This window comes from Coturnix japonica, chromosome 20 (assembly GCF_001577835.2).
Source record: "Coturnix japonica isolate 7356 chromosome 20, Coturnix japonica 2.1, whole genome shotgun sequence".
Taxonomy (NCBI): domain Eukaryota; kingdom Metazoa; phylum Chordata; class Aves; order Galliformes; family Phasianidae; genus Coturnix; species Coturnix japonica.
The window spans coordinates 4,439,665-4,465,871 of NC_029535.1; the positions used below are offsets into that span (position 1 = coordinate 4,439,665).

At 55.3% G+C, this 26,207-nt stretch overlaps 2 protein-coding genes and 1 pseudogene across 4 annotated transcripts; 2 read left to right on the top strand and 1 right to left on the bottom strand.

Moving 5' to 3' along the window:
- The first annotated feature begins 323 nt into the window (after positions 1-323).
- Positions 324-17,074, top strand: SRC (SRC proto-oncogene, non-receptor tyrosine kinase). Its single transcript, XM_015881496.1, has 13 exons — positions 324-587; positions 7,983-8,048; positions 9,223-9,472; positions 9,643-9,742; positions 12,185-12,283; positions 12,748-12,851; positions 13,637-13,786; positions 14,187-14,342; positions 14,431-14,610; positions 14,682-14,758; positions 14,894-15,047; positions 15,163-15,294; positions 15,373-17,074. Exons 3-13 carry the CDS (start codon positions 9,232-9,234, stop codon positions 15,579-15,581), a joined length of 1,602 nt encoding a protein of 533 aa, XP_015736982.1. The 5' UTR covers positions 324-587; positions 7,983-8,048; positions 9,223-9,231; the 3' UTR covers positions 15,582-17,074.
- LOC107322946 lies at positions 15,687-17,401 on the top strand (annotated as a pseudogene).
- Positions 17,402-19,807: 2,406 nt separating this feature from the next.
- BLCAP (BLCAP apoptosis inducing factor) lies at positions 19,808-26,192 on the bottom strand. 3 transcript variants are annotated; one of them, XM_015881511.2, is made up of 3 exons: positions 26,053-26,192; positions 23,636-23,685; positions 19,808-21,424 (listed from the first exon to the last, which is right to left on the bottom strand). In XM_015881511.2, the coding sequence occupies exon 3, from the start codon at positions 21,346-21,348 to the stop codon at positions 21,085-21,087; it is 264 nt and encodes an 87-aa protein (XP_015736997.1). In that variant the 5' UTR covers positions 21,349-21,424; positions 23,636-23,685; positions 26,053-26,192; the 3' UTR covers positions 19,808-21,084. The 3 variants fall into 3 exon arrangements, with proteins under 3 accessions (XP_015736997.1, XP_015736995.1, XP_015736996.1); XM_015881509.1 differs by lacking the exon at positions 23,636-23,685 and having other exon boundaries at positions 26,053-26,162; XM_015881510.1 differs by lacking the exon at positions 23,636-23,685 and having other exon boundaries at positions 26,049-26,156.
- Positions 26,193-26,207: the final 15 nt, after the last annotated feature.

A 26,207-nucleotide genomic window follows, 5' to 3' on the forward strand; every position in this document is an offset into this window, starting at 1 on the left:
ATCCCGGGCGGGCAGCTCGGAGCCGAGCTCAGAACCGCGCCGCGCTCCCACGCGTGGCCCCGCCGCGACCGGGCGGCTCCGGGACGGGGTGCGTCGGTAGAGCCGCGGGCGGGGGCGGCTCCGGTCGCTGCTCCGCACCCCGCCGAGCCCGGCAGCCCGGAGGCTTCTTCCTTAAAAGAAAAAAAAAAAAAACCCGAGGGGAGGGGCTCGGCGATTTTTCTTTTCTTTTTTTTTTTTTTTTTCCTATAAGCCGTTTCCGGTTTACTGCTGCCATATTCCTAGTTTTTTTTCCCTCCCTGTGGGCTGTTCCCCCCTTACACACACACACACACACACACACACACACACACCCCGTACAAGGGGTGATCGGGGGCGGGGAAGCGGCGCTCCGGATCCGCGGTGCTGCGCGATGCTGCCGGCGGCGCAGCCCTGAGCGTCCGGCACGGCCCGGCCCGCGGTGCGGGCACCCAGAGCGGCGGCGGCGGCTGCGGGGGGCGGCGGCCGCGCCCCCGGCACGGAGACAAAGCCGCGGCCGAGCCCTGGAGGGGAGCGGCGGGGTCCGGCCTCGCGGGGCGCACACGCGGGAGGTGAGCGGGGGCTGCGCGGGGTCCGGCGGCGGGGATGGTCCCCGCGGGGTCCGGCTGCGGGGCCGGCGGGAGATGCTCGCCGTGCGGTGGAGGATGCCCGGGTGGCAGCGGGGCGGCTCCGTAATGCCCGCGGTAACGGCGGGGCGGCTCCGGGTTGCGTGGGGCGGCCGTGGGTCCGGCGGAGAGTGCGCGGGGTCCCGGGGCCGGCTGCGGGGCTGCCGGGGGATGGGGACGGGCCCGCCGGGGGAGCGGAGGGGGGAGCTGCGGGGTCCGGCCCCGCCTGCCCGCACTCCCCTTTGTTGTGATCGGGGGCTGCGGGAAACACTGGGAGAGCAGAGCAGGGAGAGCCGGGCTGTGTGCAGGCCGGGGCATGAAATATTCATCGCCCCCCTGCTTTGATGTCTCCTGCTCCGTTTCCCTCTCGATATTCGCTCGTCGGTGATTCGGGGCTCGTGTCCGCGCTCCGCCGGGCGTTCGCTCTGCCCTCGCCCGGGGAGGCTGCAGAGCCCCGCGCTGCCCGGGGAAGGGCTGTACCCGGCCGGCAGGTTCTCCCGGAGCAGCCCGGCTGCTGTGCGTGTCTCCGCCGCGAGGAAGCACCGTGGGACTTGTCTGAACCACGCCGGGGCCTGGGTGGACTTTCCCCTGCTGACCGTGACCCCATGCAGTGCGCTCGGTCCCCGGCTCAGCCCCACGGCAGTTTGGTTTCCTCTTGACCGTCCCTTCTCTCTGCTGCCCGGGAGCTCTGAGGGTACAGGGAGCAGCTCCCGTGGGTGATGTTCCCCCACTCAGTGGTGTTTGGAGCCCGTAGGGTGCTCAGTGCCTGAGTGCTGGGAATGGGACAGCACTGATCCAACAGCATCGGATGTAAACGGAGCTGTGGGAATGTGGCAACAAAAGACTCAGTTTGGTGTTTTTCCTCCTTCCGTGCTGGTGCTCACCCCTGTCCCCAGGGATGTGATGGGGCATGTGGTGGGATGCCGGTGACCTTGTGCTTGGGAGCAGTGTGATGCTGTTGTTCCCCTGCACTCTTCTGCAGGATGATCCCCTGCTGCTGCTGCTTGTTTGTGCTGCTTCGTGCTGGCTCAATGGTTGGCCCATGGACAAACCTCTGCTGCTCAGTGTCTGAGATGAGGCTCCCTGGGGAGCACTGTGCCACTGTGAGCCTGTCTGTGATCCCACTGCACCTCTCCTTAGCAGGCTGTGGGCTGCACCCATTCCCAAGCTTTGACCTTATCTTCTTAGCTTTGGATCTTATCTGAGCACCTCGTGCTCAGGAGCTTCCCCAAAATACAGCCCGGTGATTTTGGAGCTGGGGTTGCTTATGGGCCATCACAGCAGAGGGATGTGCAGTGCTCGCTGTTAAGATTGTCAGTGGCCTTGCAGTGCTCCCTGTGTGATGGAGATGCCCTACAGATACCTCTGCTTTTGAATGACATTGTCCTGGAGTGACTCAAGATCACCCAGGTGGGTCTGTCTGTCCCAGCACAGCGAGGGAAGGGGCCGTAATTTGCAGAGTCTGATGTGTGAAGGCTCTGCTGCATACACAAGGAACAAACTGGTGGCACAGAGGGGACATGGGCTCCGGGCTGGCTCACAATGACATGTTTTAATGACCAGTGAGCACGTGCCACGTCTGGATGGAGAAGGGGTTGCAGCAAGCCCTGGGCTGGAGCACTCAGTCCACGTGCCTAAGGGGAAGCACAGCCGTGCATCACTGCTGCCCCGCACCACCCCAGGCATGGCAGGGGAAGCACCAAGGGCTATCTGCAGCACTATTGCTTCCTGTACCATCCGTCCTGCAGCACGGTTTCTAACTTGGCCCTTTATCTCTGGGAACCATTTCCCAGCTGACCTCACTTCCTCAGAGCTTCTGAGCTCAAAGCCCTCTCGGAAGTGTGGATGCAGGGTGAGCAGTGTGGGTCAGCTCCCTGGAGTGTGATGCTGTGTGATAGTCTGCTCTGCAGTCTGCTTGGCCAGGGGAAAAAGGAGCTGGTTGGTGTGGGCCATATGCTCAGTGCAGCCCTGCTCTGGTGCTGTGACCTTGGTGTGAGGGAAGTGGCACTGCTTTGCACATGCCTCTGCACATGCACAGGCTGAAAAGAAAGCCTTGAAACAGATTTCATGTGGTTTGAACGTGGGCCAGGAACCAGGACCTGTAAATCTGCGTCTTGCTCTGACTTCCCTCCAGGCTACGGATCTCCTCACTGCCCTCCTGGGCACAGAGCTGGGAATGCTTGGGATGCACTGGGAGCTGCCGGGGGGGGCAAAGCAGTGCTGGAGATGTGGAGGGGATGAAAGCAATAGTGGGGATACAGGGAGGAGAAGCTCTGGGGAAGCTGGGGTCTGGCTGGTGGCTTTGCTTCAGACCTTATGGGGGGCTGCTCCCAGCCCCAGGATGGCTGTGCTGTGCAGAGGTGTGGAGGAGCTGGAATACCCACAGTGTAACGTGAGGGGTCCTGTCTTGAGGTCTGCGTTGGTGAAGGGTTTGGAGAGGAAAATGGGGAACTGCAGCACCCGGAGATAACACAGTCTCACCCCTCAGCCTTTCTCCATTCCAAAGCCCAGTGTCATTGGGCACAGTGGGCTCACAGCACTGGGCTGTGCCCGCTGCCACACGCCATCCTTGCACACAGGGTCCCCACTCCCACACTGTGCCTGGTCCTGGCTGCAGTTTCCCAGTCCCAAATGGCACCGTGGTGCTGCAGCACCTCGTGGGTCTGGATGTTCCCAGGGCGGAACCGTGAGCTGGAGAACTTCTGCAATATGGAAAAAAAGCACAGTGGCAGCAGCTCTTGGAGTCCCTCCCTGTTCAGCTGGGCTCTTTCCTTCCCCTGGCAGCAGCCACTGCAAGATAAGGGAGCACTGCAGCCCTGGGGAGCTGCACTGCCACCCCGGCGTGGGGTTGTGTCCTCATGGGTGGGAATGCTGAGCTGCTGTCTGTGGGATGGGGTGAGTGCAGGCTGTGCTGTGCTGGGGGTGGATGGGATGGGGATGGCCCGAATCCCACTGGTGGTGGCCAGCACATGGGGCAGGGTGGAGGGCTGCATTGGAAGCTCACAGGGTGGACAGGCTCAGAGCACTGGGACCAGGTGTGGGGCCATCGCTGGGAGCTGGAGGGTCAGTGTATCTGCAGCTCATCCTGTGTCAGTGACTCCTATTACCCAGGTGGGTTCTGGGCACCTGAGTGAGCAGCGCAGGGCTGGGCTGTGTGCACAGCCTGCTTCTCACCTCCAGGAACGGCGGGGCTGAAAGCCACCAGCTCAGCGTTTTCCTTTGTTTTGCATCTGCTGGGGCTGTTCGTAGCGAGCAGAGCAGTGTGAGCTGCACCTCGGCAGGCTCCGAGCATCCAGCACAGCCTGCATCAGTCAGGGCACAGCCGGGGCATCCAGCGCGGCTCTATGGGCACGGGGACACGGCGGGGCTCTGTGTGATCTCAGCTCGCCCCTCCAGACCCCTCATTTCGCTGAGCTTCTGCTGTATCCCGAGCTTTGTTTTGGTGACAAATAGCGCTGAAGGCCGCAGCGGCTGCGGGACCGGCTGAGCGCAGAGCTGTGCCTGCGGGCCCCCATCCAGCGGTGGGGCAGGGAGGGAGCCGATTCCTGGCCCCGCTCTGAACGCAGCTGTTGCAGCTCTGGGTGTGTGTTGCAGGGCTCTGTGCTGCACGGATCCTGCGGGGCCCCCTGGGGGTCCGTGCCCCGGGGCTGCAGCTGGGAAAGCCGGGCAGCTCCCGGCCGGACTGGCTGGGCTGGTTCTGAGTGGGGAAATGTTTCAGCAGTGACGCCAGCACGGCCGGGGTGGCTGCGACTTGCTCATATCTGGAGCTTTTCTGTCTGCCACGTGTTCCTCGCCCCTTCCTGCGGCTGCCCGTGGAGCTGCTATCCTCCTTATCCTCCTTCCTGGCTGTGAAATCGCCGCATGGGTGGGTGGCACCACCCGGTTGCATCCATTGCCCGTGTCAGCCCTTTGCTGGCAGCCCGGAGGGGCTGGGCGATGCCACCATCCCCTGCGGTGCCCCGGGCAGATCTCTCCATGTAGAAAGCAGAAGTGAGCTCCGTTTTCTGCAACTGTCCTGGAAGTGGGAGAGTTTGCTGCAGGAATGGGGAACTGAAATGCACGGCTTCGTGCTGCTCTTCTGAGGACACTCAGAACATGAGAATTAACAGGGAGCCCACAGGTGGGCAGTGTGTCCTGGGGTGGGATTGACAAGAGTCTTTTGGGGCGCAGGGGGCTGTGTTGCCCTGTGGTTAGGTCTGATTCTGGCCCTGCTCCATGTCAGTGCTTCCCAGCACCAGGGCACGGGGCAGCATTCCTTCTGTTTGCCTCTCCTGGGCTGAGCAGGAGAAGAGCAGTGCCCTCATCACCTGTCTGGGAGAGGCACAATCCATGTTAATGCACACCAAGGGCTTTGTGCGTGTTTGGGTAGTGCTGATTGGGACTGGGCTGGCAATCTGTGTGTGCAAACAACAAGCTCAGGATGGGTTTGCAGGACCCATGTTCTTGTTCCATGTGCAGTTGGGGGAGCCCTGGTTTAGGTGCCCTGGAGGTGATTCAATGGTTCTGCATTTCTTGTCCAGATGAACATCCATAACCCGTGTCTGTGCTGCTCAGGGTTTGTTTTGCGCTTTCCAGCTCCTGTTTCGACACGTCTTTTTGCAGGCGTTCTGCATTGCTACCAAATGTGACTCCCCTGTGCTCGGGGGGATGAATTTGGATGGTTCATTTAATTATCCTCTGCCTTTTCGTGACCCACCAGCCTCTGCCAGGTTGGGCCGTGAGGCTTTAATTAAGATGTCTTTACACGTAACAGGAGTTGATGGAGTGGGATGGGAGCGGCTGCGCATTGCTTCTGCTGGGAGCACACAGCTGCACCTTGCCTTCACTGTGGTCCTGCATGGATTTGTCCTGGGGAGATATGGAGGGATGGGCAGGGCTGTGCTGGTTCAGGTGCCTTTGGATGCCATCCCTGGATGAAGTGGGGGTCCCAGGGTTGGCTGCTCCCTTGCTGTATGAGCTGGTGATGAAGTGTGGTTTGGTGCTGCTGTGGTGCCCTGCAAGGTGCTCATGTTGCAGGATCCATCCCAGCAGCCCCATAATGAGCAAAAATCTCAGCAGCATCCCTAGTACCACCTGTCCATGTAGGGGCACACGCTGATGTGCAGAGATGTGCCATGCTGTGCCCTGCTGGCAGCTGCCGTCACCCCATGCTGCTGCATGATGCTCACACGAGCTCTGTGCCCCACACCAGCCCGTCCACACTTCCATCTGTAGGGATGCCTGCTGTGCACAAGGGCTTGGGGCTGCATTCCCACCCTGTTCTGCTGTCCCCGGTTCCTCTGTGCCGCACCATGGCTTTGTCTGCCCAGTGCACTGCCTGCTCCATTTGTCAGTCTGGCAGCAGACAGGTGCAGTCATTCATCGTGCTGTGCTGTGTGAGCTGACGGAGCATGGGGGGAAACCTCAGGCTGTACTGGCCCCTCATCCCGCTCCTTATATCCAAAAGGATGCTCTCAGCTTTTTATGCTGCAAACCAGACTGGGGTTAACGCACAGCTCTTCCAGGCAGGGCTGGCGGAGTCTCTCTGCAGCCGTGCTGCAGGGAAGGGAAGGGACACAGAGTTGAGGGGGGATTTAAACCCAGTAGTGAGGCACTGTGTGGTGTCCCCATGCCAATCTTCCTGCCTGGAGCTCTGTCCCATCCCGCCTGCTCGGCGCCCACCCAGCAGCCCAAGGACGTGGTGTGTCGGCAGATCTATCCCCCCCAAGGCTTCACTGTCTGGCTGGGCCCCAGCATGTTGCAGATTCTCCCAAGGTCTCCGCTTTCTGCAGCACAGAAGGCAGCAAATGTGGCATTTCAGTGTTTCGTCTGCTCCCAATCAGTGTCTTTTGTTTGCGTCTTTGAGAGGAGGAAAAAAAAATAAAACAAAAGAAAATAGATAAGCTGGTGCCCCATCATAGTGCCAGCCCTGCTGCTGGCGTGGCTCTTACAACTCCCTTTGTATCCTTGAGCCGCCCGGTGCAGCACACAGCCTGTCTGCAGGAGACGGATGACCCTGAGCAGCTGCTTCCCCTGGTGCTGCTTTCCCACAGCATCCCTGCAAGGTAGGGCACAGGTGCCGTCTCTCCTCACCTCCCACCTTGCTGGCTGTAATTCTGGGGGGTGGGCATAAACCCTGGGGCCGTTGGTGCTGATGAGCAGCGCTCCCACCCTGCTGTGCAGCTGTGATGTGATGGGAGCTGAGCTGTGCAGCTGAGTGTGTGCCTCGGTTTTAATTGCTTTGGGAGCAGGGAGGGCCGGGTGCCCTCTGGCTGGGGTTCTTCTGCCTGCTGTGCCCTGAGCAGGGATGTGCAGCTCGGTGTTTGCAGGGGGGGAATAGGGGACCAGGCTTTGTGCAAAGCTCAGCACTTAGCATCCCAGCGGGGATGGAACACTTTGTCACCCCAGGGATGCTCCCGTGGGGCCACTGTGAGAGTGCCAGGGATGTGGGGACCACGTGCAGCCACGCTGCAGCTGTATTTGTGTGTGCTGCAACCCAAGGTTGGGGCTGCAGCCTCCCCCACCTTCCATCCTGCTGTGCAATTATTGCCGGCAAATATTAGGCGAGTACAAATTACAAACCATTCAAGTAGTAAAGAGCTGTCAATCAGCCACTGCTCGTTATCAAACACACTAAAAATAGACACCAAGTTTATTGGCGGGGGGGGGGGGGGGGATGGATGTCAAAACAAACCCGCGGCGTGGCACGTCCTCAGCACAGTGCCTGGCTGGAGGTGCTGGATGTGCACTGCAGCCCTTGCGTGGCTGTGTGCTGTGCTGTGTGCCCTGTGCGGCCCTTTGGGAATGGACGGAGCCTGGAGCGTTGCTGCACGAGGCTCCTCGAGTTGGGGCTGGAGCAGCGTGAAGTGCAGCAGGATCTTGTGTGTGCTTTATGCCGTGTCACATCGGCGCTGCTGGGGATGGAGAGGGCGACTCACAGCCCAGGTGACAAGGTCCCCGTGTCCCTGCAGCCATCTGACGTGGAGCGGTGGGGCTGGAAACACCCTATGGAACATCCAAAGGGGCTGGTTTGCTTCTCTGCCATTGGGAAAGAAATGAAAAGCCCACAGGAGGTTGGGGTGACCCAGCAGCCACGTGTCCCCCTGCCTTCCCAGCACTGTGCACTGCCCAGGGCTGCCCCCCGCCACCCCCTTGCCCCTCGCCGGGTGGGCGTGATGAAGTGGAGCAGAGAATTGTCCCCTTCACACATGAGAGATCAGAGCCGTCGGCTGCCAGCCCTGCACTGTGGGATTGCTGGGTGGGCGAACAGGAGGAGGAGGAGGGTGGGCACAGCAGCCTGCGGCGGGTGAGGGCAGCGGGGAAGGAACCACTGACACCCATCTGTCTGTGTCTGTGCTGCAGGAGTTGAGCTGAGTCTGCTGGTGGCCTCACACAGCACTGTGGCCAGGCAGTACCTGGGACGTGCAGGTAAGGCACGGCTGGGGGGTCCCATCCTGTTGGTGCTGGGTGAGCAAAGTGTGCAACCAGTGGGTATCAGTCCTGCTGTGTGTGAGCTGGGTGTGCAGCTCCGAGCACACCCGTGGCACATTGCACACATAATAACATTGCACACGAATCCTGTCGCTGCTGGCCACGGCTGTTTTTGCAGTCTGGTTGTTTGATTGTGCTCTGGGTTGGGAGGTTGCTGCTGGGTGAACCCCAGGGCCGCAGCTCAGCCCCCACCACCCGCCCGGTGCTCAGTGCTTGGGGAAGTGCAATGCTGGGGGAAGCTGCTCCTTGCTCACAGCCACGTGGGCTGTCACGAGCCCATGGCCACGTCCCTGCGGCCCCGGCAGCGCAGTGGGTGCCAAACCCTGCAGAGGTGAGCAGGGGGTGAGGAGATGGGGGTGGCTCGTGTTACAGGAGGGGGCTTTCCTTCTTCTTCCCAAGGACCTGCTTTCCCTGCTGTTCTCCTGCCTCCACTCCTACCTGCCCGGGTTTCCTTACTAGAGAGATTCTCCACCTCCCTTCTCCATTGTGCTATGCGTGATCTAGCCTAAATATTCCCTTCCATAGCTTTAGGACACTGCTGTGTATCCTGCCATCTTTGGAGACTGCGAGTAATTCCCTTCCTTCATTTATATCATTACCTTGGAGGTATTTATAGAGCATGATCTTGAGTGGAAGGGAAAGCAGCACTATATATACAGCAGCGATCCCTTGGTCTTTAGCTGCTAACTGCCTTAAACTGCTCCTGATTGAAGCTTTTCCCACTCGCTTTTTCCAGGGCTTTGCTTTGCTGTGAGCTTTGGGCTTCACTTGAGCATCCTCAGCATTTAAAATGCAGCTGTGGGTCCCGTGAGTTTGGAGGAATCCCAGCTTGTATCCAGACAATATCCATTTGTCTGGGTCTTGCTTATGAGTGTTTGTCTGCATCCCATCTGTGACCTGACAGAAACCCTTTTGTGTCCAGAAGCATGGCCATGCAGATGCTGTAGGGCTCTCACATCATGCAGGAAAGGCTTTGGGGCACCAGGAACAATGTGCCATGCGGTGACTGTGTGTTGCAGCAGCTCTGCCATCCAGCTCTTGTTTCTGGGCTGGGCTACTAGTATTATTATTAAATACCTTCTGCACACACACATCTCTCTCTCTCTCCCAGCCCACCACCATGGGGAGCAGTAAGAGTAAGCCCAAGGACCCCAGCCAGCGCCGGCGCAGCCTGGAGCCACCCGACAGCGCCCACCATGGGGGGTTCCCAGCCTCACAGACCCCCAACAAGACAGCAGCCCCCGACACACACCGCACCCCCAGCCGCTCCTTCGGGACCGTGGCCACCGAGCCCAAACTCTTCGGGGGCTTCAACACTTCTGACACCGTCACGTCGCCGCAGCGTGCCGGGGCGTTGGCTGGTCAGTATGGCATGGAGTGGCTGTGGGCTGTGGGCTGGGATTGTGTTCCAGCTTCCTGTGGTGGTGATGGGTTCTCCTGCTATTGGGGGGCTTTGTTTGGGAGCTGGAGGGTGGGCGGTGGGATGTGGGACACCCAGAGTGAAGCCTGCCCTGAGTGATCTGTGTTGCAGGCGGTGTCACCACCTTCGTGGCTCTCTATGACTACGAGTCCCGGACTGAAACAGATTTGTCCTTCAAGAAAGGAGAACGCCTGCAGATTGTCAACAACACGTGAGTGTCCCTGCAACCCACCCCACATCAGCTTCACCCCTTCTGGGAGCTCTGGGGGTCCCTAAGCCAAGTCTTGCAGAGGGCCACCTCTCCTGGTGACGTGTCCGAAGACACTGGGCTGCTCTGCTCCCCTGACCTCTACACCTGCCTCCAAGTCCTTGCCTTGTCCTATAGCCAGCTCAGGTCCCCCAGCCCAGGTTCCCTGTCCCCATCAGCTCTCAGCTGCCTCTCATTGGCCCGGATGCATCTCCTCTGCCTTGGGTGCTTCCCTCCATGCTGCCTCGGTGCCTCTGATCTCAGCTTCTCTCCTGACTGTGTTTTTTCTCTCTGCACGCCATGCTTTCATATAGGAGAAAAGTGGACGTCAGGTGTGTATTGCGGGTTATGATTATTGTTAATGACCTTCCTTGGTAAAAACCTGCCTGCTGCCCACTCAGAGCTGCTGCCACCCTCCTGTCTGTTTGACCCCTCTGCAGTCCTGCCTCATTTGGGTTTCTGCTCCTTCCTGGTATTTTTGTTTTTCCATTTATTTTTTGATTATTATTTTTTTTCCATATCCTCTTTATTATTATTATTATTATTTTTAATGAGTCACTCTGGGGATCGGGATACTTCCACAGGGTCTGGTTCTTTGCTCTCCATCCCCTTTCTAAGAGCACATCCATCTGTTGCTGGATGCACAGCGTGGGGCAGAGGCTGGGCTGGTGAGTGGTGCAGTGCTGGTGTGCTCTGTCCAGATGCACAGCACAGCCCTGCAGCTCTGCAGTGAGAATGGAGAGGCATGGGGCTGTCTGCAGGGAGCACTGCTGCAGTGACCCAGCACTGTTCCAGCAAAGCATTTTCAGCTGGGTCCTTGTTCTCCTCTCTCCAACGCTCACTGTTGAATGGCTCCACTCATGAAGTTTGGCCTGTTTTGCTTGCAGGGCTTTCGTGGTGCACAGAAAGCCTTCATGTGGGGTGTTTGGTGCTTCCCAGCTGCTGTGCCAGGCTGGGTGTGCAGCTCCCTACTCTGCACACTTCCAGAGGCCAGCAGCAACCTTCCCCCTCCCTGATGGCCCAACGCACCCACCCAGTGCAGGAAGGATTGCAGTACTGCTCCCAGCAGGAGCAGGCCCCTTCCCCATCAGCTGGCAGGCAGCAGGGTTGTAACAGGGTGTTTTGGGTAGAGCTGTGCAGGGAATTATTGAAATGCTTTGTTTTGATGCCAGCGATGATTTTTCTCCCCCCACTGCGGCGCTTTTGGAATAGTTTGTTGTTTGCTGTATTCCCAGATGACAGCCATTCAGCCCGTGCTGGAACAAACAGAGCCGCCAGTCAGGATCTGGCCATTTCCCAGCAGACATTCACTGTTGGCCCCATGGGAGCAGGACCAGGGCGGTTCCTGCCCCTGTTCCGGGCACGCAGTGAGGTGCTGGGCTGCAGCTCTGCTGCTCCGTGCCTCCTCAGCCCTCTGGTCCTTGCCCACACCGAGCTGTGGTTTCCCTGCAGCCCCGTCTCCCTGGCGGTCAGAATAAATGAGACGGTTGTCTTTGATGGCTGAGGACACGGAGGTGGTGGAGGAACCCCCTGCTGCCTGCCTGGAAGGGGAAGCTGCCTCCTGGGGTCCATTCATTGTCCTTTCCTGCCCAGCAGCCTGTGGAGTGTGATGGGGGAGGGCATGGAGCACAGCGGGTGAAGGCTCCTGCACCCTGCCAGCACCTGCAGCCACCTCCTGGCAGCCCCAGGGCTTGGGGACAGCACTGGGGTGCATCTGTGCTGCAAAGGGGTTGAACCCACTGCACCACAGCCAGGCTTTGCCCATAGAGCAGCTCTCATCCCCCTCCCCGTGGCACCAGCACGGCTGCCCCATGTCCTCTGGATCCAGCATTCCACCCTTCTCCTTCACTTGTTTATTTTCTCCCTTTTGTTGCTTTTCTGCAGCCTGTGTTTAACAAATTCTGTCGTCTTTTGTTTCTCCTGGCGCCTTTTTTAATCGCTGCCATCATTCTGTTGCTTTTCTCCCATTTCCCCTCCCTACCCCTTTGCCTGTTGCTTATCTGCTCGCTGGGATTTCCAATGCGTCTCAATCTCCAGCCAGATCCGGCTCAAATTCAGATGGCTCCAAAGGTATTTGCCTTGCTATCTCTCCAGCAAGGACACCCTCCTTTAGTGGGCGACCAGCACCGTGGAGATGCTGCTCATCCTGGGGAACCCCTAAAGGATTTGGGGCCGATGGGTCTCACTGCTGCCCTCCTTGGGGTCTCTGTGGGGAGCGGGTCCTGCTGCAGGCTGGGTGTGGGTGCTTCTCACTGCCGTCCCCCCCGGGCTGGGCTCTGCTGGCTCATCCCTGTCCCACATTTCCTCTGGGGACATGGGGACAGTACCCAGAGGTGGGACAGGGCCCGACCCAGGGTGCTGTGGGCTCTTTGGCTTCACACTGAGTGTGTTTTGGTTCTCTTGCAGGGAAGGTGACTGGTGGCTGGCTCATTCCCTCACTACAGGACAGACGGGCTACATCCCCAGTAACTATGTCGCGCCCTCAGACTCCATCCAGGCTGAAGAGTAATTGCCATTTTTAGACAGTTTTGAAACAAACAATGACAAAAACACTCTCTGAGCACTTTTCCCTCTCTGCTGTCCCTCTCCTCCCAGGCAAAACCTAAATGGCACCTGCCTGTTTTGATGTTTTGCTTATTTCTTTTCATTTTGTTTTGTTTCTAACACCGTTAAGCATTTTTCTGCCTCTCCTTGAGGCACACAGAGCTCTGTGTGTTTGCACAGCGCGTGGTTGTGCAGCCTCCCTTCCAGGCACAGGGAAACTGCAAACTCTGCATTTGCAGATGAGGGCCCTGATGACACAGAGTGACCATTGCATATGGAAAGCAGAAGTCGCACAGCTGCCCGCAATAACAAAAGCAAAGGGAGTTGGGTGACCTCGAGCTACCCATGTTTCAGGAGGTTTTTGGAGTGAGGGTGCTGAGCAGAGCCCTGCTCGGTGATGCTGAGGCTGCTGCTTGCTCCCACAGGTGGTACTTTGGGAAGATCACTCGTCGGGAGTCCGAGCGGCTGCTGCTCAACCCTGAAAACCCCCGGGGAACCTTCCTGGTCCGGGAGAGCGAGACAACAAAAGGTAACCCCCAAATCCCCCTTCCCTCCTCCCCCTCACTTCTGGGAGCAGCCCTGTAGGGGTCCTCCAGCACTTGGTCACCATGTCGTCCCAATCCCCCTGACACAGGTTTACCAAAGGAGATGAGCCTCCTGCTCTGCATTCACCCACAGTTTCACACGTTTTGCTTTTATAGATGTCCCGTTCCCACTCTGTTCTTGTCCGAGCTGGAGGCAGAGGTGTCCCATGCATGACATCCTGGTTTACCCACTAATGGTTTCCCCACTGATGTGCCCATGTAACTCTGAAGTGTTGGGAACAACACCATGTCCTCTCCTGGGCTTTTTTGTGCATTCTTTTTGTCCCTAGGCAAATGAGTTCTGTTCTTTCCTAACCTCTGTCTAATGGCAAAATCTCACTTGTGAGGAACTAAGTGGAGGCAATGATGGATTTTTAGGCTCCTCTTTCAAGGCTATAGACTCTTTATCCTTGTTTTGTTCCTCCCAAATGTGTAAGTTTGATCCCAAGAGCTTGGCTTTCTGAGGATGCTGAGGAGGTTTAGATTACACATAAGGAAAAACTTTTTCTCTCAGAGAGTGGTCAGGCACTGGAATGGCTGCACAGGGAGGTGGTGGAGCTGCCATCCCTGGCACTGTTCAAGAGGCATCTGGATGAGGAGCTACGAGATCTGGTTTAGTGGCTTGTGGTATCAGTGATGATGGGAGGATGGTTGGACTGGATGATCTTGTAGGTCCTTTCCAACCTTGTGATTCTATGATTCTGTGATTCTTACTCTGTTGTGCCCTCAGGTGCCTATTGCCTCTCCGTTTCCGACTTCGACAACGCCAAGGGGCTCAATGTGAAGCACTACAAGATCCGCAAGCTGGACAGCGGCGGCTTCTACATCACCTCGCGCACACAGTTCGGCAGCCTGCAGCAGCTGGTGGCCTACTACTCCAGTGCGTATGGCCAGAGCCCCTGCCCACATCCCTTGGGGTCTGGGTGATGCCAGGGGGGGTTTGGGTTGGGTATTGGGAAGAGTTTGTTTATGGATGGGTGGTAGTGGTGGAGACCTCATCCATGGAGGTGTTTGAGGTATGTGGATGTGGAGCTAAGGGACGTGTCTTAGCGATGGGGTGCTTGGACTTGGGGATATTGATCCTCTTTTCCAACCTTGATGGTTTTATGAAGGGAATGCCAGTGCAGGAGCTGAAGCAGGTGGGCAGACCCTGGTGAAACACCACTTGGGTTTGAGAAAGAGGGGAAGGTGTCTGAGTTTGGGTGCCCAAGGTGTTGTGCAGGGAAGACGTCGTGCACCCAAATACCAAAGCATCACTTGTGTTGTCCCTGCTGCACTAGAACATGCTGATGGCTTGTGCCACCGCCTGACCAATGTCTGCCCCACGTCCAAGCCCCAGACCCAAGGACTCGCCAAGGATGCGTGGGAAATTCCCCGGGAGTCGCTGCGGCTGGAGGTGAAGCTGGGGCAGGGCTGCTTTGGAGAGGTCTGGATGGGTAAGGACAGCCACATGCAGCGTCATCATCCGCATCAGTAGGGAAGCAGGTGTGGAACGCAGCCTTGTAAACATGTCTTGTGCTGCAGGGACCTGGAACGGCACCACCAGAGTGGCCATAAAGACTCTGAAGCCCGGCACGATGTCCCCAGAAGCCTTCCTGCAGGAAGCACAAGTGATGAAGAAGCTCCGGCATGAGAAGCTGGTTCAGCTGTACGCTGTGGTGTCAGAGGAGCCCATCTACATCGTCACTGAGTACATGAGCAAGGGTGAGCACAGCAGGGCTGCTGGGTGGCCAGGGGATGGTACTGCCCATTGGTGACCGCTGTCTTCCTCGCAGGGAGCCTCCTAGACTTCCTGAAGGGAGAGATGGGCAAGTACCTGCGGCTGCCACAGCTCGTCGATATGGCTGCTCAGGTGGGTTCCTGCTTCCTATTCCTCTTGCACCCTGGCTCCCATCAGCTGGATCGGTTCTGGCTGTGGAGCCATTCCCACTGTGGTTGGGGTCCTCTTGTCCCCTGCAAAGCCCAGTCCCCACACTCTGCCCTATAGATTGCGTCTGGCATGGCCTATGTGGAGAGGATGAACTATGTGCACCGAGACCTGCGGGCAGCCAACATCCTGGTGGGGGAGAACCTGGTGTGCAAGGTGGCTGACTTTGGGCTGGCACGTCTCATCGAGGACAACGAGTACACAGCACGGCAAGGTGTGAGCGGGGCACGGGTAGTGGGACTAGAGGTTGGTTTGATGCCCCAGGCCATGAGGTTGGGGGTCTGCGGGCTGTGGATGGGAGCAGCCCCTCACTCTGCCTCCCTGCCCAGGTGCCAAGTTCCCCATCAAGTGGACAGCCCCCGAGGCAGCCCTGTATGGCCGATTCACCATCAAGTCAGATGTTTGGTCCTTCGGCATCCTGCTGACTGAGCTGACCACCAAGGGCCGGGTGCCATACCCAGGTGAGAGCTGGCACCAACCCCACACCCCATGGGCTGGGCACAGTGCGTGACCCGGCCCCACTGCCCTTCTTTCCACAGGGATGGTCAATAGGGAGGTGCTGGACCAGGTGGAGCGGGGCTACCGCATGCCTTGCCCACCCGAGTGCCCTGAATCACTGCATGACCTCATGTGCCAGTGCTGGCGGAAGGACCCTGAGGAGCGGCCCACCTTTGAGTACCTGCAGGCCTTCCTGGAGGACTACTTCACCTCGACAGAGCCCCAGTACCAGCCTGGAGAGAACCTATAGGCCTGGAGCTCCTCTTGGTGCCAGAGGCTTCGCTGTGGGGCGCAGAGGGCTGGCTCTGTGCAGAGGGGCCACGTTTTGAGGAGCAGCCCCAGAGCAAGATGCGGCATGGTGAGGTGTCGGGTGCCCCATTGCTCATTAAAACTGCTGGGCCACCCTTAACGAGGTGGCGAGAGGAGCCCCGGGCACTGCCACCAGCGGAACTGAGGCTCAGGATGGCGAATGGAGCAGCAGGATGGCTGCTGGCACAGCTGTGGCTTACAGGACCCTGTTCTCACAGCAGCCAGAGAAATGGGGGGATAGCCCCTCCCTCCTCAGACACACTGCCCCACACCTCCCGCACCCCCTTTTTTAAATCAGCACAAATTTCTTCACCCATTCACCCACCCACTTCACTCTGGTCTGCACGAGGCTGTTTGCAGAGACATTTGGTGCTGGGGAAGGCACTGCTTTGGGTCGGATGCAGCTGGAGAGCAGACCTTGGGATGCCCCGTGGAGCCTGGTGGTCTCCCTCCAGCAACCACCCATCCTCGGGCACAGGGTTCAGTGTCTGGGGGAACTACTTGTCTTTCAGCACTGCTTTTGTCCACCGATGTGTTTCTAGCCACCATCCCCCCTGCTTCTGCCATCCGCTTATCAGGGAGCATGGAGCGTCTGGGAGCCATTTACAGACCCAGCTGCTCCCTGCTCGCTCCCAGTACCATGTGTTGGAGGTCAGAGCAATCCATGCTCAGCCTGGTACCCACAGCAGCTCCCACTGAGCACCCCTGTACATAGCCCTCCAGCACCTCCCATTACCTGACCAAGCTATGTGTGCTGTCACTGTGGTACCAACATCTGTCCTTGTCTGTGCCCAGCTGGAGCCCCTCATCACACCATCACCACCTGTGTCCTGAACCTCCTATCCATTGCTCACACCCAGTGCCAAAAACACCTCCAGAGAACCAAGCTGAGCCGCTGCTGCCTCCCACTTGTTCCCAGGCGTCTTATTTATTACCTGAGTTCTCAGTCGGTGGCTCTGTTTTAATAGTGAACTCAGTGCAAAGGGGCTCGTAGCAGTATGGAGGGATCCCACTTTTGGCTTGGAGGGCTGTTCCCATGGATTTCTGTACTCACAATGGGAATTGGAGCCCTTCATCCCTTGTCACGTTTCCCTTGGTGCAGGTCCTGCTGCACCCCAGCGCTCACAGCCTTTAAACCTCCACACCCCACGATGTTTGTGTGCCATCACCACACAGTGTGCACAGTGCCTGCATCCCCAGGGGAAAGCTCTGAGAGCAGCACGTGGGGACGGGCAGTAGCCAGATGTGAGCCAAGAGCTGAGCAGAGGGAACAAAGGCAAACACACACATGGACACACAGCCTTTGGGCTCCCATAGCATGGAGCAGGGCTGGGGGCTGCTGGCCCACCTGTGCTCCACAGAGCCCCCGTGCCATCCCCTCCATTGCTGGTCTGTTGCTGAAGCCAGTAGAGGGTTACCCACCCCCCACCCCCAGTGATGCTCTTTGGTACAAAGCAGCCCCGTGTGAGATGTTCTGCTGGTACCATTTTATAAAGTGTTTTGTAACATCTCCCACTGACTATGCACAGGGTGCGTGGATCTGTTTCTCTCCCCCCAGCCCAACACCTCCACCCCCCCAACCTGTTTCAGTGTCAAAGTAAGAAATATTTAGCTTTTTTTTTTTTTTTTTAAATCTTTGGAAAATCCTGACCATGTCCGGCGTGGGGGGTGGTGGGGGATGGAGATGCTTTGAATCTCTCATGATGTTGTTGTAAATACTTTGCAATTTGATAATTAAAGACAAACAGACCTCACCAAACAGATCGCTGTGGGTTGTGTGTGGTGAAGGAGGACCCCTTGGCATCCCCAAAGGGCATCCAGCCCTGCATGTGGCTCTCAGGATTGTCTTGGGGGGGGGTGATATCTGCCAGGGGTAGGAGGAAAACTATGGGGCATGCAGAGCTTTTGTCCCTTATCCATCTGCCCTGGGACACCCCTGTCTGTGCTGATTGCAGCCTCCTTCAGCTGTTGCTCAGTGAGCTGGCTGGGAGCAGGCTTGCTTCATTAGGGTAATTAGTGGATGCTGATTGGAATCCCTCAGTTGGTGATGAAGTAATTGATTTGTGGGAATAGGCCTTCAGAGAGTGGGGCTGTGGCTGAGCTTCAGTGACCCGTGGTGGTTCTGGTGCCCTGAGTGCTGCTTTGTCTCTGAGGGCTGGTGAGTCAATTTTTATCATCTTAAGTGTTTAATGTTTCATGATTTACTTCTTGCTAAAGTAATTAAGCGATGGGGAGGGTATCTCTTGTTGGTGAGTGCCTCAGTCTGTGTGTGATGGGTGGGATGTGGTGCTGCCCTGTGGTCTGTCACTGCAGCAGGGCAGGGGTTCTGTACAGCTGGGGTTGGGATGTGGAAGCCTCCACTGTGTATCCTCTGTGCTTGTGACTGTGTGGGCTGTGTGTTCTTGAGTGAGTTTTGCCCTGGGTCTGGGGTCTCTCCTATAGCTCAGACCCAGCTGAAGGGCCCTTGTTGTAGAGCAGGGTCTGCTCATGGTAGAGCTGACATGGTTTTCCTCTCCTGACCCTACCGTGCTGCTACTCTGTTGGGTAACCTAAAAAATGACCTCGTTATGATGGAAAGGCAAAGGGACAGCTTAAGGCTCCTGCAACCAGGGAACACGAGGCAGATGGACACCTTATTATAAAGCAAGGTGATGGGATGTTCTGTGCCAGATCCCTTCTGGGCAGTTCTGCAGCTCCACAGGACCTGGCATTGTGCTGCTTTGAGCCCCATTGCTTTCCTTATCACTGCATGGCCCCATGGGCAGGCAGGGACTGCAGTGTTGGGCTGCCCTCGTGGTGGGGTGGCTCTTGGGAACATGGTGATGCTGTGTGAGCTGCTGTGGGCTCTGTCCAATTTGCAGCACACAAGCACAAGCTGCAATGATGCTTTTGGTGCGTGGTCGGGTTTGACCTGTTCTGCAGTTGCAGGCTGGTTTTTCACAGTCTCTTCATAGAGGATGAGCTGGGGATCAGGGCATTAGCATGGGATGTGATCCTGGCTGAGTTCCTGCTCTACCTCAGGCTGTCTGTCTGACCGTGATGAGGTCGCTTTAATTTTCCATCTTCGTTTTGAAGATGGTATCTCAGCGCTCTGAAGCTTCAGATAGCGCTCGGTGAGGGCTTTGTGCACATCAAAGGGCTCATCGCTGCGTTTTGGGGCAGGAGCACCATGAAAAGGGTCGGGATCTCTGCTGTCGGCCCTGTCCCTTTTGAAGTGCTGTGCAGAGGGGAAGCCGCAACCGCGTCCTGGGTCGGGCTGATGGTGAAGGCAGGGTTTGCTCTCACCCGAACCGTCTGGCTTCTGTGGCTGGGATTAATTTAAATTGCAGTGAAGTGCAGCTTGGTTAGTTAGCAACTCAAATGGGCTCTTAAAAGAGATGACTGCGTTAGCTTAAATAAAACAATCCTCCTAGCTTAAATAAACAAAGCTTAAAAGCTGCTCAGAGCGCTCCAACAGCACAGCCCTGCCTTGAGAACCAGAGGTGCACCTTTCCCTTCTGCTTATTTACGCTGTAACCATTGACAGCTGCAGGGATTCCCCTCAGCCTGCCGGGTGACAGAGCTGTCACGTCTCCTCTTGGTGATGTGGCACATGCTTTTCAATGTAGGAACACTGATACGCCCTGGATGCTTTCCGACTTGGACTGGGTGGCCAGGAGTGAGGGCAGGGGTTGGTTTTGGTTCCAGCAGTGCATTGCAGCTCCCACACACGCTGATAACAGCCGGGCACTGAGCTTACACGGCCCCATCTCACCCAGGGCTGAGCAGAGCTGTGGGCAGAGCAGGGGGTTGATGCAACGAGGGCGTGGGATGGGCTCACAGTGCGTGTGTCTGCAGGGAATATTTCCCTGCTGGGGATTAGGCTGTCAGCTCTCTTAGTTCCTTAAGCTGCAAGGAAAGGAGAGGGATCTGTCATACAAGTGCAGAGCCAGAAGCTGCTGCCTGTGTTGTGTGCAAAATGACCTTGGTTTAGGAGCTGCCAGCATGTTCCTTGGCTTGCCCAGGGTTGGGTTAAAGGGCTGATGAGGAGTCAGCATTGAGAGCTACAGGGCAGACGGGCTCTGCCTCCTGCTAGAGACTGGCACGACTGTGCTGGGAACAAAACAATACTGAGCTGTGTGACTGCTGGGCTGAAGCATCTGTGACCAACAGTAGTCAGGGCAGTAGTCCATAGAACAAAGTTTATAAAGCTTTATTAAACATTTTGAACAGCTGTGCAATGAACAAACAATATCCTGGAAGTTTCACAGTTTCATAGCCTGAACTTCCTTAGGACAGCAGCAGCCGCTTCTGCTGTGTTCCCCTTTGAGATCAAAGATGAGCAGATGGCAAATAAGGGAACTCTCTGACAGTGCAGTCAATGCTTTGTGTTAACCTCTAGAGTTTCTCATACGCAAGCTGCTGCCCCAGGGAAGGCTCCCCAAGAGCTGCTGCTATGGAGAGTACTGTGCAGGACAAAGCTCTGCACAACAGTGCTGGGTGTGAGCAACCAGGGGGAAGTCAGAGGAGCACTCAGTGCCCCCATCACCAAGCCATAGCATCAGCACCTGCTGTCACCCTCAGCCTGAGAACACTGTCATTGAAAACCATTTGTCTGCTGATGCCATCAATGGCTTCATGCCATGCCTCCACCTCAGGATCTGTTCTCCCTCTGCCCACACCCAGGCTGCTGGGGCACTGTTTAGCTTTCTCAGGTGAGGTTCATAGTGATTCTGAAAATCCCACATCTTGTTGCAGTCAATAATTTGGTAAACCCTGGAGATCTAACAGGGGAAGAGGCAGTCTCTGCTGCCTGTGAGGCTTTATAAAAGCAGCAGCACAACGGAGGCTTTCAGGCTATGATCTTGGAGCGTTAGTAGTTCAGAAAGCACTTGGGCAGTGCACACATCTCTTTGGCGGGCTGAGCAGGAGGAGATGACTCAACTGCCTCTGGCTCCAGCAGCTTTTGGCCAAGTGCATCTGTGAGCTGTTGAGCTGTCCCTTGATCAGCAAGGTGGGAAGGTTGGCTCCCCACTAACTGAAGGATGGAGGATCCTGGAGCTACTCGAGCAGAATCAGTGTTAGACCACTGTGGCCAAGGATAGGGTGATACACGACTCCACCACCATGCAACAGTCAGAGGCCAACAGCTCTTTCCTCCACCAGTTCTCAGGTAGGAGGGCTGGTGTCCGTTCCCAGTGATATGGGAAGGAAAACAAGATTTCTGCTTCTAAAAAAGCAGGTGGTGCTGCGAGAGTTCACACAGTAAACAAGTCAAATTTCACAGGCAGAGTGGGAGGGCTGGTCAGGAATTTACCACTCTAATCCACACATACATTACAGGAAATAGGCTGTTTTTACTTCAATCACATGCCTAACACACCCCCGCCCTCCTCCCTAGACCCTCCCACCCCCTTTTTAAAAGCAAAACCAGAGCTGTCAGCAAACTGGAAGAGAATAGTTTTCTAGGTGCCCACTATACTGGGATCGTGAGCTGATTCTGGCAACTGGGATCCTGTGCAGTGATATAAGAAGCAGTTCCCCCAGCAGCTGTAGCAGATGAGGAACAGAGCTGCCAGGAAGACCAAGGCACAAATTGTGCAAGGTTTCCGTTCCAGGAGGAAACTGAGCAGGTAGAAGCCCATGAACATTGAGTGACTGAACCACAACGCTGGGTTAAGGGGCTTGGGGATGAGCAGGACAGGCAGCAGCCACTGAAGGCAGTACATCGTGTCTGGCTGGCAGGGCCTCGTGGCAGCAGCAGTTGGGTGCTCCAGTCTCCAGCAGCTCCTCAGGTGGGCTCTCCTGTAGGGGGGGAGGTTAAAAAGATGGTCAGAGATGCTCAGCAAACAGACCAACAGCAGCCCTTCCCCTACAGCTCGCCCATTCTCAAGCACTGCATGCTGCTGCTGTTTCAGCTCCTAGTACTAAACTCCGGTGTGTTTCAGAGCTGGTGGGAACTCTGCTTTCTGAAGCCCACAGCTGGGGATGAGATTCTTTATTGCTGATATTGAAACGTATCCCTTACGTGCTCTGCTTCGTAGGCTTTTACCCTGGCTAACAGTTGATGCTTTTCTTTAGCACAGTGCAGACACAGAAAGGTGGAAGGAGAAGCAACAGAAAGGCTGCAGTAGCTCGTTTTCCTACATGTATTTATCTGAGGCTGCCCAAAGCCTAAAAGTGATGGGAAAAACACACAGTTGAATAGTAAAGCTCATAGGTGGTACAAAGGAAAGGGAAAATAGCACGTTTGGTGCTTAGCCACGCTCATAGGAAGTGTTAAGGACCCAAACTGCTTCCTCCCCAAGCACAAACCCATTTTAACATCTTAAACAGCAAAAGAAGAAAAACAATCTAGACACGTAGCTGCCCAGGAAAGCCCTGATGGTGTCTGTGCTGCAAAACAAAGGGGAGGACAGTCCCTGCTTAAGGGATTTAGAATCCTTGCCAATCAGCTCAAGTCAGATAAGACAAAGTATGCAAATGAATCAAAGAGAGGACAATCTCAAAATGGCAATTTTCCTAAGTGCAGTAAACACAGGATTTCCTCACTTGGATTAATCTAAAACCTTGTGGACACAGTGAGCTCCAAGGGCTGCTACCAGGGATGGCAGCACACCAGAGGTCCAGGAAATACGCTTCTATCTTTAGTAACTACATCAACTATGCTTTGCTGCTTTGATTTTTATTTCTAAGCAATCCAAATATATGCACTTAAGAATTTTAGAGGGCTTTAAAAGTATTAAAATGCCCTTGAGATATTTTTTACCAAGACAAAACTACTGAAAGAGGGCAAAAGAATGGAGTTCAGCAGTCTGGGATAGCAGCATTAAAGGTTAGAAGATATAGATAACAGACAAGGTTTCCTTCAGCTTATGAAGTAAGGAAAGAAAGAGAATGGGGGTACATGAAGACATCTACCTTACTGCCCTAGGAAGGAAAACTATACAAGGTGGAGCGCTGAAAGAAAGCAGAGCTTGGGAAGTGGGCTCTCCCATTATCCTATGGTATGTCATAATGACATGGAGCCAACTAAATGAAGCAGCTGCCAGCCAAGGCAGAGAAGGAAAGACAAGAGCAGAGCCCCAGCCTTGCTCCAGCTATGCAGACCCTGGTCAGAATCAGCTTTTTTCTAGCAATCCTTTCATCTGAAAATATTCAGCTAAGCAGTGCTGTCAGAAGGATGAAGGGCTGAGCTGAGCCTGTTTGGATTAGAGCTGGGGGTGTGGGAAGGTTAGAAGGATGAAAGAGTGAGAAAGTAAACAAACAGCACATTCCTCTGGCTCCTGCTGGCAGAAGAAGGGATTTCCTGGCGAAGGGAAAGGGAATGAGGGAGCGCACAGAAGAGCCAAGAGAAAACCACACATGATTCTCTTCCAAACCCCCGCTGAGGTCAGACCTGTGTCTCACAGCTCAGTAAGCTCCTTGGTACCGATCAGCTCTGGTGCCAGAAGCAGGAAGCACGTTGCCATCCGCTGTGTACCCAGCAGCAGGATCTATTTCAATGATAGTGGAAAACAGTGCAGGCCAAAATCTCCAGGGCAAACAGATTAAGAGTATTTAGGGGTCTTGTATCTGCAGTCAGTTTGCTCTTACTTTCCTGTGCCTCTTAACTATATACCTGTTAAGGGCTGAAAAAACTATTGTCTGATCCCACATCTGATCCTAGATATGGAAACTGCTACTTGAAACCTTCACACCCCTGTATTCCTTGTGGGATTTTCCACAATTAAGACTCATGCTCTTCCCCACTCTTCAATGCAGAGTCCTTTATGCTGCTGGCAGTGGGACAAAGTTCTCTTTCCAAGCTTTCAATCCTGCTCCTGCTGAGGGTTTCCTGCAGAGAAATGGTGCCTCCCATTGTCAGCTCCTCACTGAACAGGGAAGTCTCACTCCCCTTAGTGTCCAGGAGAGGAAGTCACTTCTTGAAGCCATAACAGCATGTAGATTATGCAGATTTACCTAGATTCTCAAGGAATAGTCTGCTGGTGAAACTTGCAAATGAGACATTCCTACCTTGCTTTCTTTGTCCCCTCCTCATGATCCAAGCAAAAGATTACCCTGACCTAGAACAAATAATTACCTGTCACCCAGCAGCACTTCTCCCAGCACCCTGTTTCACAACACACCCTGCTTTCCCTCAACCAGTTGCTCTTGTTCTCCCCTGCCCGTGTGACTCATCTCATTCTTTAGCAGCCTGCTGTCCTGCCATCCTCAGGAGTGCTCAACTCATCCCACTTGCTGGCTGCTCAGTTTACCATCAGTTCTTCACACACCACCTCAGGCTCCCCTGGCAATCAGAGACACAACCTGCTTCAGCCTCCTTGGCAGCACAGCACATGATGTTCCTGTTCTCTCCCTATGGCCAGCACTCTGGGCTCCCCTCAGATCTCCAGGTGCTGCTGCAGCTTCCTCCCTACCAGCTCCTGCAGTGTGGGGAGGTTCCCTGCACACACAATGGTAAGCAAACACCAGTGCTTTTCCACATGCCTATTAATCGGTTTCCATCACGTGCAGAGTCCTTCCTTCTCTCATCTCTTCCTCCCAAGACCATTCAAATCCAGCAGTTCCTCTTGGCATATGATTGTGGGGAGGACTTTTAGATTCCTATGCAACTGTACAGACACACCTTTCCCACCCAGAGAGAAAAACAAAGCTTTAAACAGGACAAGTCAAAGGTGAGTAGCCCAGCACAAGCCCAGCACTTTGCAGTGGATCATTTACACTCTGTATTAAATCCATGTGAGGAGCTAGCAAGGTGTTCCCTGCTATTCCACAAACTCATCCAGAAATGGTGAGGCTGAGCACTGTTCATACCCAGCATGTTTTCTGTTTTATTATACCAATACTGAGTTAATATCTTCCTTGAGAATGCCTTAACTCCTTAAGCAGTCCATTGACCCCTTTCCTAGGAGCTCGAGTTCCTGCTTGGGAACTAAAAGCCACATATCTAGATACAAATCTCCCAAGTTAAAATGTGCGTATACTTAAAGTTTGCCTCAGGGCCGTGCACTGAGTTTGCTGTGCACAAGGCTCACCTATAGTATTAAAACAGTTCAAACCCAGAACCTCGTTGCAGCCATGCAGCTTTAAGTTCTGTGTGTGGGCAGAGCTTCCTGCTGCCAGCATGTGTTTAAAGCCAACTTGTAAATACTACCCAGTGTCCAAAACAGCTGCTAAATACACAGTAACCAAAGCACTGGGGGGAAAGAGGTGGAAGAGCTATGAAGAGGCCTTTTAAATGTATTTTCAGCTAAGAAAAACAGCAGTAACCTACATATCAGTTCTACCTCTTAAAAACAGACCTACAGAACAACCAAGGAGCACAACTGTTCAAACTTTGAAGGCCTGTTTGTAATATCAGAGGTTTCATGTCAGCTTTTATTCTAGTAATTCCAGCTGTTTTTTTCTGTGTTGGGGCTTTTGGGTTGGTTCTTTATTTTTAGTTTATCTGCCAATATGACTCAGCTGGAAAAAGTGAGCTTTCCATTCCTGGCCAAAGCCTTTATGTCATTCTTTGATAAATTCATGCCTTGGAACACTTGGTGGAGACTCACAAATGGTACAACAGAATTGCAAAGGCTTTCTAAAAGAGCAGCAAGTCCTCCATTAAGGAGCCTCCGGGGTTACAAAGTGTTCTGGTTTCTCAAGCTAGAGACAATCCACAGCAACGCTCCTTTCATGGTAAGTGCAGGCATCTGTTACCATTTCCAGGGCTGCTGTCGGAGCTTCATTACTTCACTGGGGCAGTGATCAGTGTCCAGTTACTGCACTGAGCTGCCTGTTGGGCAGCAGCACAATTAGAGCCAATAAAGAGCTGATAAAACACTGGATATGAGAGAGGGCAGCAGGACTGTTTCTCAGAGCAGGAAATCACAGAAGCAGCACCTTAAGCCAGTTAATCTCTAAGGCAGAAACACACAAACATCAGCAACTGTCAAGTGATGCCGTTTTCCTTTGTACTTTCATTGTCACTGGGTCTTATTTTCCACCTCCCTGGCCAATAACCCAATTCCTGGCCTAAAGAACCATCATTTTTCATCTGGATCACCTCAAAACTTGTATCACAGTATCACAGTCTCGTGTGGGTTGGAAGGGACCTTAGAGATCATCGAGTCCAACCCCCGGGATTCGAGCCTCTGTGTAGCAGAGCGGCACTTCTACCTTCTTGTGTCTGTAATACCACAGTATGTGAGTGTGAATACAGCCTGGCCAGGCTCAGATTGCTGCCTCACAAAGAGGCAGAACCACAGTGTGTTGCGAGGAGCTGTGTCACACACAGGTTGGAAAGGTGGAAGCTATTCTATTCCGCTGTCCCAGCCGTTGTTTTGGTATCAGTCTCACGGACACTCATTGCTGTGTGCTCCTCCAACACCCCCCGTCCCCTCACTGAACCTCCCCCCCCCCCACGCTGTGTTCAGGCCCGTACTCACGGCGCGGCGCCGCCACCTCACGCCGCCATCCCGGGCCGCCTCCACACGCAGACGAGGCCGCTTCGGAGCCGTAAGACGCCGGCCCAGCTCCCTGTCCTCTCTCTCCTCCCTCCCTCCCCGCCTACCCCGGCCCGGCCCCGCCGCCCCGCTCCAGC

Bases quoted from the DNA above. Each gene is read 5' to 3' on its own strand.
- SRC (XM_015881496.1), top strand. From the start codon at position 9,232: ATGGGGAGCAGTAAGAGTAAGCCCAAGGACCCCAGCCAGCGCCGGCGC. The intron at 9,473-9,642 runs GTCAGTATGGCA...TCTGTGTTGCAG, and splicing joins GCGTGCCGGGGCGTTGGCTG to GCGGTGTCACCACCTTCGTG. The intron at 12,852-13,636 runs GTAACCCCCAAA...TTGTGCCCTCAG, and splicing joins GGAGAGCGAGACAACAAAAG to GTGCCTATTGCCTCTCCGTT.
- BLCAP (XM_015881511.2), bottom strand. From the start codon at position 21,348: ATGTACTGCCTTCAGTGGCTGCTGCCTGTCCTGCTCATCCCCAAGCCC.